The sequence below is a fragment of the Chiloscyllium plagiosum genome, chromosome 1, assembly GCF_004010195.1.
Source record: "Chiloscyllium plagiosum isolate BGI_BamShark_2017 chromosome 1, ASM401019v2, whole genome shotgun sequence".
NCBI lineage: Eukaryota > Metazoa > Chordata > Chondrichthyes > Orectolobiformes > Hemiscylliidae > Chiloscyllium > Chiloscyllium plagiosum.
Window position 1 is genome coordinate 146,626,740 of NC_057710.1, and position 15,818 is coordinate 146,642,557.

General features: G+C 41.5%; 1 protein-coding gene across 1 annotated transcript in view; it reads left to right on the forward strand.

Moving 5' to 3' along the window:
- The window catches only part of tma16 (translation machinery associated 16 homolog), a 48,786-nt gene extending 38,135 nt beyond the window's left edge, over positions 1-10,651 (forward strand). The window contains exons 6-7 of the mRNA XM_043698881.1: positions 9,227-9,269; positions 9,946-10,651. Coding sequence (XP_043554816.1) covers positions 9,227-9,269; positions 9,946-10,096 — 194 coding nt within the window. The 3' untranslated portion in view covers positions 10,097-10,651. The remainder of the gene's footprint in view (positions 1-9,226; positions 9,270-9,945) is intronic.
- Positions 10,652-15,818: the final 5,167 nt, after the last annotated feature.

The window sequence follows — 15,818 nt, forward strand, 5'->3', positions numbered from 1 at the left end:
AATTTCCAACACTATCTGTCTCCTGTGGTAGTCTAATCTACATATTCACCAACCTCTACCTAATAGAATTAAACCGAAACGCTTGAGAACTTCCTTGTTGATCTAAGTTTGACTGTAGCCCTGCTTCTAATGATTCTCGGGTACTTGAATATCTTATTGCGTTCAATTGTTTTTATTCCTTAAGGCTTTTAATTTTCTTGTCCTGAGATTTATATTTGTTCTGATTTCCAGTTTCTGAAACATTCGCATTTAAGAGTGAATGCTTTTTTATGTTTTCATCCTTCAAGATGTCAGTCTCGAAATGGTTCCAAAGCTTTGCATTTTTTGTTATGTTTATGATTCTCGATGGTAATACTGGACAATTCCGATTCTAGTTTGAAACCTATACTGATAAATCAAACGTTTAATTTTTACAATTGGTTACCATGATAGTTAGGTACTGACCATATTCACGTGAGGCTGCCAGTGTTCTTTAACAAAAGCACACAAGTTTATTGCACACAAAACACCAAAGCTACATATAAAAGTCAGTTTAGAAAAACTTGTATAACAAAACAAAGTTTTGACTTATGTTAGTAAATAGAAGTAAACAAAAATATTTCGTACATTTCAGACATTATGAAAAAGTGCATGTTTGTGTTTATCATCAAAGTGAGTGGATGAGTTGGTGAAATGTCATATTAACATTAGAAATGAGAGACTTAAAAGAGAAAATACGATGGGAGAGGAGTAGGAGAATAACCAGTCTAAGTCATGTCACCAAAATTATTCAGTCTGGAAACACATCCAGAGGCAAACATTGTTCGCAAAGACATAATCTAATGCGATAACAGTACTTGCAAAATCAGAAATAAACATACAACAAGCAGCAGGTCGAAGGTAGAAGACAGAGGGTGGTGGTGGAGGGTTGCGTTCAGACTGGAGGCCTGTGACCAATGGTGTGCCACAAGGATCGGCCCTGGGTACATTGCTTTTCATCATTTACATAAATGATTTGGATGTGAACCAAGGAGGTGTAGTTAGTAAGTTTGCAGATGGCATCAAAATTAGAGCTGTAATGGACATTGACAAAGGTTAGCTCAGAGTACAACAGGATCTTGATCATTTGGGCCAAGGTGTGGCAGATGGAGTTTAGTTTAGATACATGCGAGGTGCTGCATTTTGGAAAGGCAACTCAGAGCAGGACTTTGACACTTAATGGTAATGTCCTGGCGAGTGTTGCTGAACAAAGAGACCTTGGAGTGCAGGTTCATAGCTCCTTGAAAGTGGAGTCACAGGTAGATAGGATAGTGAAGAAGGCGTTTAGTATGCTTTCCTTTATTCGTCAGAGCATTAAATATAGGGGAGAAAGTGAGGTCTGCAGATGCTGGAGATCAGAGATGGAAATGTGTTGCTGGAAAAGCGCAGGATAGTGAAGAAGGCGTTTAGTATGCTTTCTTTTATTCGTCAGAGCATTAAATATAGGGGTTTGGCGGACCTATTGCAACTGTATAGGACATCGGTTAGGCCCCTTTTGAAATTATGCAATTCTGGTCTCCTTCCTATCGGAAAGATGTTGTGAAACTTGAAAGGGTTCAGAAAAGATTTACAAGGATGTTGCCAGGGTTGGAGGATTTGAGCTATAGGGAGAGGCTGAACAGGCTGGGGCTGTTTTCCCTGGAGTGTAGGAGGCTGAGGGGTGACCTTATAGAGGTTTATAAAATCATGAGAGACATGGATAGGATAAATAGACAAAGTCTTTTCCCTGGGTTGGGAGAGTCCAAAACTGGAGGGCACTTAAGGTGAGAGGGGAAAGATTTAAAAGGGACATAAGGGGGCAACCTTTTCATGCAGAGGGTGGTGTGTATATGGAATGAGCTGCCAGATGAAGTGGCGGAGGCTGGTACAATTACAACATTTAAAAGACATCTGGATGGGTACATGAAGAGGAGGGGTTTAGATGGATTTGTGGAGAAAGTGAGGACTGCAGATCAGAGTCCAAAAGTGTGGTGCTGGAAAAGCACAGCCAGTCAGGCAGCATTCAAGGAGCAGGAGAATCAATGTTTCGGGCATAAGTTCTTCATCAGGCCTTTTCTGATGTCGAACGTGTGCCCGAAACATTGATTCTCCTGCTCCTCGGTTGCTGCCTGACTTCCTGTGCTTGTCCAACACACCCTCTCGACTTAGAGGGGTATGTGCCAAGTGCTGGCAAATGAGACTAGATTAGGTTAGGATAGCTGGTCAGGATGGATGAGTTGGACCGAAGGGTCTGTTTCTGTGCTACACATCTCCAGGACTCTAAGTTAGAATCAACTTGCTTAGAATTTGGATTGAGTATGAACATTCTGGTTGTTAGAAGAAATGTCTCAGCAAAATAAGGCTGTGGAAAGGTGAATTCTTAGACAAATGCTAAAAATTCCCTATGTAGAAGACAAATTAAGAGATATTTCAATAAATGTTTATCAATACAGACAGTAAACATTACTAAAAGGAGCTGAGACATTGAAGTAATATTTAATTTTTCCCTGCTAAAATGACTATATATTTAATAAATTAAGTTTTTTGTTTGAAATACAAAACCGGTATCTGGAGGTAATTATTCTCAAAGTGTGGGATTGGTTTTCAAAATTCTGGCTAGGATCCATTGGGATAACAATTGGGAGGGTATGAGGGGGGAGAGGGGGTTGATTGAGGTGCGGCGGGGGACTGGTTTTGAGTTAATTTTATAATGTTGCAAATGCAAAGGTATAAATGTTGTTTTCGTTCTGCTGCCTGTCTCTGGGTGTCCTAAAGGATTTCTTTACACAGCTTAATAAACTCCATTCCAACTCAGATGTTGAAATGGAGAAGTCAGTTGAGCTCCTGTTCCTCAATATACTGGTTGAGAAGTCGGAAAATTAGTTTGAAATAATTTGACAGAGTCCGGTATCCCGTCCAAGTCACTTTATTTGCACATGAACGGTCCTTGACTGTAGTACTGCCTCACACAGAATCAGGCATCAGAGTGTCAGTCTTCCTGATGCTCAATCTTTTTAGGTCAGCCAGGGCTCCCTGATTGGACCAGAATAATAAGGAACTCATATCTATGAAGTCCAGCTGGCTGACCTCATTCCAATCACTTTCGGTTTTTAACTACTATCTGCTGAAAGCCTATGTTCACTGGTTAGTGTAGACTCTAGGATTCATACAGTTCCATGTACAGCAAGATTAATCTTATTGGCAACCTCGTGAGTCAGGCCCTAGCATAGAGACAGAAACATCAAAACAATCCTGCGTGATAACATATCCTGATCTGTAGCTCAGGTTGAGGTTCAGGATGTAGGTTTGTTCGCTAAGCTATATGTTTGGGTTTCCTTAGGTTTCCATATAAATAGAAAGCGGGTTACATCACCAGTGCTTCATTCGGAGGCTAACTGATGATGTTACCTAGTATGGTGACGAAACATCTGAAAATGAACCTTCCAGCTCAGCAAACAAACCTACATCCATATCCTGATCAAATTACCACCTGTATGCCATGGTGCCCAGTCTACCTCAGATTATCCTGGAAGGTGTCTCATAAATTTGAGCAATAAATTAAACTAGATGTCCCATGCCGTTACTAAGCGAAGAATCCCTGGCGGATTTCTGCAACGCAGGTACGATTCCAGCCTCGGGTGACTGTCTGTGTGGAGTTTGCACATTCTCCCCGTGTCTGCTTGGGTTTCCTCCGGGTGCTCCGGTTTCCTCCCAGAAGGTGTCTCATAAATTTGAGCAATAAATTAAACTAGAGTCCCATGCCATTACTAAGCGAAGAATCCCTGGCGGATTTCTGCAACGCAGGTACGATTCCATCCTCGGGTGACTGCCTGTGTGGAGTTTGCACATTCTCCCCGTGTCTGCTTGGGTTTCCTCCGGGTGCTCCGGTTTCCTATGTGCAGGTTAGGTGAATTGGTCATGCTAAATTGCCCATAGTCAGAGGTGAATATGGGGAATGGGTCTTGGTGGGTTACTCTTCGGAGGGTCGGTGTGGACTTATTGGGCCTGTTTCCATACTGTAGGTAATCTAATCTAATCTAATCTAATAATGGGACTGCCAGTCAAAACATTTGCTGTATATACCACATAAGTGAGTATTTTCATGAGTTCCAGTGTCAGTGTGGTGCCAGGTCAAATAAGCCTTACATCCCAGTAATTGGTTGACCTTATCAAATAGCACATCTCATTGACCATTCACGTGCTGCTCATATGCAACCAGCCTGTGTTTGCAATCCTCCAATATACTCAGTATTGCATGTTATTCTGCGATTGGAAATCACATACCTGTACTGAAAAATCCACACTGTGACCGAAATCAATTTAAGATCATCACCTCGGCTTGCAGTGTGATGTATTTATGTGCCAGAATTTCTATACATAAATACTTGGGACCCCCGTTTTACATAAACAAAAGGAATTTGGACTTGCATTATACCTTTTACTCCAAAGAAAAATTAAGGGAAATAGCTGCAGCCTTATGACAAAGCCCTGACCAATCAGAATCCTCCTGTTTGCTCTAAGAATTAAGATTGACAGTTGACTGTTCTTGTGCATCTCCATTCCAGTATGGCCTACCCAACCAGCATCCTCTTCTCATTCTGTACAAGATGCGGCCTTTGTATTTAGCAAACTTTAAGAGGTATTTGAATTTGCCAGAGCAGAAATTTAATCTGCAAGAGCAGAAATTTAAAGAGCAAAGTGGAAGGCAGCAGAAAAATGAGGTGTTTGATGAATGACAATCAAAGTGGTTGCAAATGGCCTGTAATGCATGTGTGAGTGTGTCTGCGAGATGGACAAGTGCAACATATCATGAGAGGAGTAAAAGTCTCCTTGTAGGAGTAGCAACAGCAGCATGAATTTTCAATACTGGATTAATATCTCTGCATTTCCAGTTTTTCAAAGTAAACAATCCCAAACTGTTTATCCTCTCTTCTTAGCTCACATGCCTTAAATCATAATCTCTGTTTTCTGGACTGCCTCAAAAACCTCAGTATCCTTACTGCAGAACAGAAGCCACAATTTCATCAAGTACAATTAGAGTCAAGGAGATATACAGCATGGAAACAGACCCTTCTGTCCAACTCGTCCGTGCCGACCAGATAGCCTAAATAAATCTAGTCCCATTTGCCAGCATTTGGCCCATATCCCTCTAAACTCTTCATATATCTACCCATCCAGATGCCTTTAAATGCTGTAATTGTACCAGACTCTACCACATTCTCTGACACTCATGCCTGACACACACCACCCTCTGCGCGAACAAGTTGCTCCTTAGATCCCTTTTAAATCTTTCCCCTTTCACCTTAAACCTATTCCCTCTAGTTTTGGACTCCCTCACCCTGGAGAAAAGACCTTGTCTATTTATCGTGTCAATGCCCCTCATGATTTTATAAACCTCTATAAGGTCACCCCTCAGCCTCTGATACTCCTTGTATCCTTGTAAAACTTTTCTGAACCCTTCCAAGTTTCACAACATCCTTCCGATGGGAGTGAGACTAGATTGCATGCAGAATTCCAAAAATGGCCTAACCAATGTCTTGTACAGCTGCTACAGGACCTCCCAACTCCGATTCTCAGTGCTCTGACCAATAAACGCAGTTATACCGAACGCTTCCTTCATTATTCTGTCTACCTGTGACTCCACTTTCAAGGAACTATGAGCCTGTACTCCAAGATCTCTTTGTTCAGCAATGTTCCCCAGGACCTTTCAATGAAGTGTATAAGTCACACCCTGATTTGTCTTTCCTAAGTGCAGCGCCTCACATTTATCTAAATTAAACTCCATCTGCCACTCCTCAGCCCATCGACCCATCTGATCAAGATCCCATTGTACTCTGAGGTAACCTTCCCTATCTACTGTACTTCCAATTTTGGTGTCATCTGCAAACTTGCTAACTATACCTCCTGTGTTCACATCCAAATCATTTCTAAAAAGCAATGGACCCAGCACCGATCCTTGTGGCACTCCACTGGTCACAGGCCTCCTGTTGGAAAAGCAATTCTCCACCACCATCCCCTGTCTTCTACCTTCGAGCCAGTTCTGTACTCAAATAACTACTTTTCCCTCTATTCCACGTAATGTAACCTTGCTAACCAGTCTCCCGTGAGGAACCTTGTTAAACACCTTACTGAAATCTGTGTAGAGCATGTCCATTGCTCTTCCCTCATCAATCCTCTTCCCTCATCAATCCTCTTTGTTACTTCTTCACAAAACTCAATCACGTATGTGAGACAGGACTTTCCATGCACAAAGCCATGTGGACTATTCCTAATCAGTCCTTGCCTTTCCAATACATGTAAATCCTGTCCCTCAGGATTCCCTCCAACAACTTGTCCATTACTTATGTCAGGGTCACTAATGTATAGTTGTCTGGTTTTTCCTTACCACATTAAATAGCACCATGTTATGTGTTACATTATGATTCACACATGTGTTGGGACATAATTTTACACCACACTTGTCCATTACTTATGTCAGGGTCACTAATGTATAGTTGTCTGGTTTTTCCTTACCACATTAAATAGCACCATGTTAGCCAACCTCCAGTCTTCAAGCACCTCAGTTGTGGTTATCGATGATACAAATATCTGGCAAGTAGCCCAGCAACCTCTTCCCTAGCTTCCCACCGAATTCTAGGGTACACCTGATCAGGTCCTGGGGATTTATCCACCTTTATGCATTTTAAGACATCCAGCACCTCCTGCTTTGTAATATGGACATTTTTCAAGCTATCGCTATTTATTTCCCCACATCCTCTAATCTTCCATATCCTTCTCCACAGTAAACACTGATGCAAAATACTTGTTTAGTGTCTCCCCCATCTTCAGGGGTTCCTCACATAGGTGGCTTTGCTGATCTTTGAGAGACCCTATTCTCTCCCTAGTTACCCTTTCATCCTTAATGCATTTATGGAATCCCTTTGGATTCTTCTTAACCCTATTTACCAAAGCTATCATATGCCTCCTTTATGCCATCCTGATTTCCCTTCTAAGTTTCATCTTACTCTTTTTTTCATACTGTTCTGGGAAATCACTCAATTCCTGCTGTCTATACCTGACATATGCTTCCTTCTTTTTCTTAACCAAACCCTCAATTTCTCTAGTCATCCAACTTTCCCTACACCTACCAGTCTTGCCCTTCACCCTGACATGGACATACTGCCTCTGGACTCTCATCTCATTTTTGAAGGCCTCCCATTTTCCAGCTATCCCTTTACTTGAGAACATCCACCGTCAATCAACTTTTGAAAGTTCTTGTCTAATACCATCAAAATTGACCTTCCTGCTATTTGGAACTTTAAGTCTCAGATCTGGTCTATCCTTTTCATCAGTATTTTAAACCTAATAGAATTATGGTTAATGGCCCCAAAGTGCTCTCCCACTGACACCTCGGTCACCTGCCCTGCCTTATTTCCCAAGAGTAGGTCAAGTTTTACACCTTCTCTCGTAGGTACATCAGTAGTACATACTGAATCAGGACATTTTCTTGTGCACACTTAAATTCCTCTCCATCCAAGCCCTTAAAACTATGGCAGTCCCAGTGTACATTTGGAAAGTTAAAATCCCTTACGATATTGATCCTATTATTCTTACAGATAACTGAAATCTCCTTACAGATCTGTTTCTCAATTTCCCTCTGATTATTGGGAGCCTATAATACAATCCCAAAAAGGTGATGATCTCTTTCTTATTTCTCAGTTCCACCCAAATAACTTCCCTGATGTATTCCCAGGAGTATCCTTCCTAAACAGAGTTGTAATGTTATCCCTAATCAAAAATACCACCTCGCCTCCTCTCTTGCCTCCCTTTCGATCCTCCTTTTAGCATCTCTGCGTTGAGCATTGAGCTGCTAGTCCTCTCCATCCCTGAGCCATGTTTCTATAATTGCTATGATATCCCAGTCCTATCTTCCTAACCATGCCCTGAGTTCATCTGCCTTCCCTGTTAGGCCTCTTGCATTGAAATAAATGCAGATTAATTAAACAGCCTTACCTCATTCTGTACTTTGTTCCTACTTGCCCTGTCTGTTTGACTTACTCTTTTTTTTCCAACTGTACCAGTCACAGACTGAGAACATGCCTCACTATCTCCCTGGATGCCCCACCCACTCCACGCACACACTAGTTTGAATCCTCACAAGCAGCTCTAGCAAATCTTCCCACCAATATATTAGTCCCCTTCCTATTCTGGTTCAATCCATCCTTCTTATACAGGCCACTTCTACTCCAGAAGAGATTCCAATGATCCAAAAGTTGAATCTTCCCCTGCACCAGCTCCTCAGCCACACATTCATCTGTTCGATCCTCCTCTTCCTACTCTCACTAGATCGGGGCAATGGGAATAATCCAGATATTACTATGCTCGAGGACCTACTTTTTAAATTCCTGTTTAACTTCCTGTATTCTCTCCTCAGAATCTTGTCCTTTTCACTTCCTATGTCATTAGTTCCAATGTGCATGATGATCTCCTGCTGGTCCCACTTCCCTTTGAGAGTATTCTGCACCTTCTCCAAGATATTTTTGATCCTGGGTCCAGGCAGGCAACACATCATTCTAATGTCTTGTTGTCGTCAGCAGAATTGTATATCTGTGCCTCTAAGCGGAGAATCCCCTAACACAATCAATCGCTTGGAACCTGCGTACCTCTCATTACATTAGGGCCAGTTTCAGAAACCTAACTGTCAGTGCTACATTCCCCTGGGAGTCCATCATCCCCTATATTTTCCAAAACAGCATACTTGTTTGAGATGGGGATAGCTCCAGGAGAGTTCTGCAATACCTGCCTCCCTCTCCTACATTTCTTTGAGGTCACTGATCTACATGACTGGATCTACGGTTTATCTCCCTCCATGCAACTGCCATCCATCGCATCCCTGAAAGTCTTCATTGTCACTAACTGCTGCTCCAAGGGATCCATATGATCCACTTGGATTTGCAACCAAACACACTTACTGCAGAATCATCAGTAACGTGGAAACTCTCCCTGATCTCCCACAACTAACTAGAAGAGCACATCACTCCACTAAAGGCCATCTTTGCACCTTAACAATCTACAGACCTAGAAAATAGCACAGCCTTACTGCTCTAAAAACGCTCCTCCAGGCCAGCTTAGCACCCTTGAGAAGCAACGTTGGTGATGGGGTAAATTTATGTATAGCTTTGATAGTTTAAAAAACTTGTTATCATTGCAGAAAACTTTTTATTTTGTGTATGTTTCTTTCTTTCTGTAGAAATACCAGATATTATCAATACAAAGCATCTGAAGGTCTTCAGGTAAGTGTTTGCTTTATTGCCTCAGTCTCCAACCTGCAAACTAGCTTTTAAGCACCGAACGAGAGAATAATTAGACTATATTATCTTCTGTTATGTAGTTTTGAACAATTTATTTGTGGATTAAAATTAACTGAGCTGATATTCAGTTATTTGACTTGATGCATCTTTTCAGATCTCAGTAAGTCAAACAGATGACATTGGTTTGGTCTGCTGAATTTGACATCTTCTAAATAGATTAAAACGCCTGAGTTTGGAATGACAGCCCATATAGAATAAGTGAGGGGTGCAGCCATCCAATCAAAAAATACAGTTAATGCTTACCTATTTCATACACTAGTCATTTGGTTTTAAATTCTAGACATAAGTAAAATGATCTTTTTCCGTATGTGAACAATTAGATGTCTGAATTAATTGTTAAATTGGCGTTGCATGGTAATGAAAAGAATATCATGTGCTAAAACAGAACCTTATGCTTCTTGGCAGCATTCTGTCGGTCCTGGAGTATCAAACTAAATCATGTGCTTAGTCCTGCGTTCAACTTGACCATATGACTTTGGTTTTCCAGCAAGCAGGACAGCAATTGATCCAAATGTGTGCTTAATGAACATAGTATCTTGAATTCAATGTCTTCAACTTGCTTGAATTTTTCTGACTCATTTTTCTTTTCACACTCAAGAGAATGGGATGGCGATTTAAAAAAGCTTCCAAATATGAAGATGAAGAAACTGTCAATAAAAGATTCAGTTGCTTATCAGAAAAGAAGCAAAGATGAAAAAGGAGTGGACCCGCAAAATGAGGTGGATCAAGAGCATGTGTCAGACCATTAAGGAAACAGAAATAAAAGAAAAGAAAGTCGAAGTCTCGTTGGGGAAAACCACTTCAGCAGCTGTTGAGCAATGTTGTCCATGAGTTAGCTGCTTCAGATTCCTGTTTTGAACGTATAACTCTCAAGGAAGTGTACAGCGAGCTTGATTGTGGTAACTAAGTAGTCTCCTCAGCATATCAGACTTAGACTTTAATTCATTTTGAATTAGCAATTATCAAGTACATTTTATATATTTGTGAAAGGAAGTTGGCCTAGAAAGCAGAATCTATTAAACGATGGAAGTTTAAGATGCTGCTTGTTTCTGTTGATACTTCACTCCTGTATTGCTATTGCTGAGAAAGTTTCTTTCATTTTCCCAACATCGTGAAGAAATTTATTACCTTAGATTTTTTGATTGGCATTACTGTGACCAATTATTGGCATCAATATTCAAATGTTGAGTTTGCGGCAGGGAGATTGGTTGTGTTGTGGGGAGAAAGTGCCTGGTGGCTCAGTGGTTAGCACTGCTGCCTCACAGCACCAGGGTCCCAGGTTCGATTCCAGCCTCGGATGACTGTCTGTGTGGAGTTTGGACATTCTGCCTGTGTCTGTGTGGATTTCCTCCGTGTGCTCCGGTTTCCTCCCACAATCCAAAAATATGCAGGTTAGGTGAATTGGCCATGCTAAATTGTCCATAGTTGTTAGGAGCATTAGTCAGAGGGGGGTGGATTACTCTTCGGAGGGTCGGTGTGGACTTGTTGGGCCGAAGGGCCGCACTGTAGGGAATCTAATCTAATCTAAATTCAGTGCCTGTTTAAAGCAAATCCTGTTTTAAATGAACACCATCACATCAAAGCTTTTTTGCAGATAGGGGAGCAGTGAGGATTTTTATATCAATATGAAAATGAACTTATATGAATTAAAAATGAAATTGGAATTCCCTGTGGTGATATTTATGAACTATCTAAACAATAATCTGTATTTGAATTGTTGGCTTCGACTTTACAAAAATATTTTAGCTGATTTTTGGATCTCTTGAATAAGCTGAGAGTATTCAAGTTGAATTCTCTTTTTTGGTTTTGTTTGATAATGTTCCTATGAAGAGCCTTGAGATATTTTATATGATTTTACTGTGCTGTACAAGAGCAAATTGTCAAAGGAAAATAAACTTATAGAGTTGCTTCTTTGCAAGAATGTGAAGAGATTGATGTTAATAAGATTCTTGTAGTAATGGATATATTTAAAATGTATTGTTTCTTCAAGAATTCCTTCTGATTTTTCAAGTTTTCTAAAGCAAAAAAGTTCAATAAATGGTCAGCTTATGACTGAAAAGAATCAAAAGAGGACTGTAGAAAAAGAATGGAGAAATTGGGGGCATGTATCCAAGTTGGTAAAGAGTAAGTATACCAGGAATAACTTGTGTGAGTATAGGTTCTGTGTTCCAGTTGGCTCAGTAACGTTTCTGGAATTGCTCCATGTGTATTTTATGATAGAATGATGAGCTATTTCATTGTGTTCACATTACGAAGATGTATCCCTTTGACAGTCTACTTTCTAATCAATGAGGAAACCAGGGAATATGGGGAAGAGTGGAGTCGAGGATTTATCAGATCGGCCATGATTTCATGATGGCAAAGCAGACTCGGTGGGCTGAATGGCCTGCTTCTGCTCCTATGTCACATGGCCTTAATCTTTTTTGAGTGAGCTGACACACAGATGGCAAAAATCCAGATTAGTGGTCTGTAACTGGGGGAATTTAAATTCAGTGAATCAAGCTGGATGTGTGAAATCATACACTTTGGTAGGAAGAAACAGAAGGCAGACTGTTACTTATTTGGAAAGACCCTCCTAGGAAGTGCAACGCAGAGGGATCTGGGTGTTCTTGTGTATGGAATGCACAAAGTTAGGATCCAGGTGCAGCAAATAATGAAGACGACCAAAGGAATTTTGGTTTTTATTGCTAGCAAGTTGGAGTTCCTAAAAAACGTTTTGTTGCAACTGTGCAGGGTGTTGGTGAGTCTGCACCGGAGTATTGTTACAGTTTTGTTTTTTGTGTTTTAGAAAGAATTGGAGACAATTCAAAAGAGATTCAGTAGGCTGGGCTCAAGTGGGTTGACTGATCATGAATTGCTAATGAAGATTTGAACTTTGTTCATTAGAGATTAGAGGTGGGGATATTTCAAACAATGGTGCATAGTTACAGATTAAGAATAACACTAATTTAAAAAGGAAATGTGAAGGAATTTCTCCCAAAGTGTAGTGAGTGGCCCATTCCTATTATTTCTTATGATCTTATCTGACCTGCTGCCTTTCTTATGCTGTCATTATGACTCCAGTGGCCCTCATCTTAAAGTATGTTGCTCTTGGCAGGGTGTTGATGTTAACTGGCTTTAACATCAAAAACAGAAAATTATAGAATGAAAGAAAGCAATTTGGCCCACTGTCAACAAGCTTCAATGGGGTGAAGGACCAGGTTCCTGTCCTACCCTCCTTCCGCTCTGGAATACCTTGCTGCTATTAATTGGAACCGACTACAATATTTTTAGTGGCTTCTTCCTGACTTTGGGATGGTGGGCGTAATGAAAATGCAGCCCCTCTACTTGTTTCTGAATACCCGAAAGGGATAGAGCACGTTTTCACTTGCTATCCTTACAGTTGGTGTTTTGTGGGGAACGTTTTTCAATTTGGACAATTAAACCCCATTATATTACTGCAGTTAAGGCAGTGACAAAGTGATGACGCCACTGGAGAAATATTCCAAAGGTCGAGGCCGATTGTCAGGAGCTGGTGGAATTTGAATTTCAGTGAATCAGTCTGGATATTACTGTGTAGTGAACGTGGTGGGCTGAAGGGCCCTATTCTGTGCTGTGCAGTTCAATATGCAGTTGCCCCTGGCATGCCAGGCAGAGGGAATTTGGTGCCCTGGTTGTGGGTTACGTCCTGGAAATTCTATTGAATGGGGTGGTGCACAGATGAGACCTCCTTTTCCCTCAGGATCAGCTATGGAGGCCACAACACCAGACGATGGTAGCCTGGTCTTAGGTTATCACCCAGGTTAAAATAGTCTCAACTGTTCGGAGGAATGCCCAGTGCTATAGAAAGGAGGTCAATGCTTTTCTCTACTCCACCAGTTAAGTGCCACCATCTTCTCTCTGACCCCACATACTCACTGCACTGGATGCCCCTCCCACCAAGGCTCACACTCTGCCACACTCACTATTGCAAGAAACAACCTTCCCATTTGCCTCATTCATCAGTTCTGACACTGCCAACCCTGCAAGTGATTTGCACTGTTGTCTCACTCAATTAGGACACCACCTCATTAACACCACTAATCGCTATCCCACCCACTTACCAATTCGCTAATATTTGCCTTCCATTGCAGGAGAAAATCAGCCGACAATAGGGCAGAAAGAGTCACGGTGGGCTGCCTCCTGAGCCGTTATGCCGAGAGGATGCTGACTCCTGGTCACCCCGACTAGGGCCTGGCCTGGTATTGGAGTTGTGCTGTAAACCCCTGAACGAAGGTCATCCCTATTGATTGGACTGACTTTGTGTCAGCACCAAATGGTATAATAAGACAGAAATAATTTCCAAAATCGGCAAGGCAGGGCAAGCCAGGGATGTTGAGAGCATCTATGTCGAGTCAGAATGACTGAAGAGCCTAGAGATGTAGCCTGGTCCAGTCCATGAGCTGGGAACAATGTTGTGACCTTGCAGTATCATTACAATACTAGCTTATGATGTAGCATTGAAATGTCTTCAGCGTATCCTTCAACAACCTCATCTTCCCACAAAAAAAACCTTAATCAGTTGGAAAAAGTCAAGCCTACACAATTTTGTGCTTTTATCATGTCAAGTACAAACTGCAGCACATTTGACAGTGAAGCTTGTACTGAGTGTGCTTGCCATGCTATGTTGCATGCTGATTTTTCTCTTCCCAACACCACCACACGAACTGAAATACAGCAATGCAAATGAGTCAGGCTCAAAATTACTTTTTGACAGCTGGCTCGCATGACTTGCTCAACATTTTTAGAGTTTCCATTATCATGTGTTTTGTATCCCCAGATAGAAATACTTGGTAAATGGATTACAGTGAGTTTATTTTAATGTTGCTTTTATCGTGTCTCTTTTGTTTTAACTGGTATAATATTTATGTATTCTTTCTTTCAAAGTTTCTGCAAATCATGAGTATAATCAGATTTTAAGACAGGCAGACTAAGTACAGAGACGCCTAACAGTGCTTATGTTCTGTAAGCAGAGCCACTTCCCTTTTCCTTGAATCTTTTGTCATGTTCTTCAGAATAGCTGTTGGCTTCAATTTTAATCTTGCAGCATAGCTGGAGTGAGTTAAGTTGCTGCCTGGAGATAGATCTGCTCCGTAGTACACATCGTTGACCCTCTTAACGTGGTGCATAGAGAACAAAGAACAGCACGTCACAGAAACAGACCTTCGGCACACCAAGCCTGTGCCGATGCATGATGCCTTTTGAAAAATCTTTTACCTCTATGTGGTCCTTACCCCTCTATTCCCTGTATCTGTCAAGATATCTCTTCAACATTGCTACTGTATCTCCTTCTTCCATCTCCTCTGGCACAGCATTCAGGCACTTATCACCCTCTGTGTTTTAAAAAGAACTTGTCTCTCATATGTCCTTTAAGTTTTTTTGTTTTACCTTAGCCCTGTGTCCCTCATAATTGACATTTTCACCCTTAGAGAAAGACTCCGACTATCCATTCTATCCACGCCTCTCATAATTTTGTAAACTTCTACCAGTTTGGTCCTCAGCTTACATTCATATGAAAACAAACCAAGTTTGTCCAATCTCTCTTCATAGCTGATACCCTCCAAGTCAGGCAATATCCTGGTAAACCATTTTATATCCTCTCCAAAGCCTTTACATCCTTCTGGGCAGCGTGGCGACCAGAACTGCATGCAATATTCCAAATGTGACGTAAATAATGTTCTGTACAACTGCAATGTGACGTGCCAGTTTTTATACTCTCTGCCCTGATCGATAAAGGCAAACATGCTGTACTCCTCCTTCACTTGTGTTGCTACTTTCAGGGAACTGTGGACCTGCACACCCAGATCCCTCTGTATGCTTCTATTATTTACTGTGTGTGTCCTGCTTGAATTAAACCTTCCAAAATGCATCACTTCGCATTTGTCTGGTTTAAGTTCCATCTGCTATTTTTCCGCCTGAAGTCTCCGGTCTATTTGTGTCCTGCTGTATCCTTTGGCAATCCTCCTCATTATTCTCAGTTTCCCCAATCTGTTATTTTGCCCACTCTCCTATTCTGCCCAGGTCCTTCCCAGCTTCCTCAACCTGTCCCTCTACCTATCTTTGTCATCTGCAAACTTAACAGCGATGCCCTCAGTTCCTTCATCCAGGTTTATTAAAAGATTATGTCAGTTGCTTCTGGGTTCTATGGTATTTTGTAAAAATTAAAATACATTTCAAATAGCTAAGTAGTTAGCACTGTTGCCTCTCAATGCTGGGACCTGGATTTGATTCCACCCTCCATGCTGCTCTGTTATCTTTCTCCCAAGGTCCAAAGATGTGCAGGCGAGATGGATTGGCCAGGCTAAATTGCCCGCAGTGTCCAGGGATGTGCAGGCTTGGTGGATTAGCCATGGGAAATGCAGGGTTGCAGGGATAGAGTAGGGGGCTGGGTCTGGGTGAGATGCCCTTTGGAGGGTCAGTTTGGACTCGACAGGCCAGATGGCCTACTTCCAT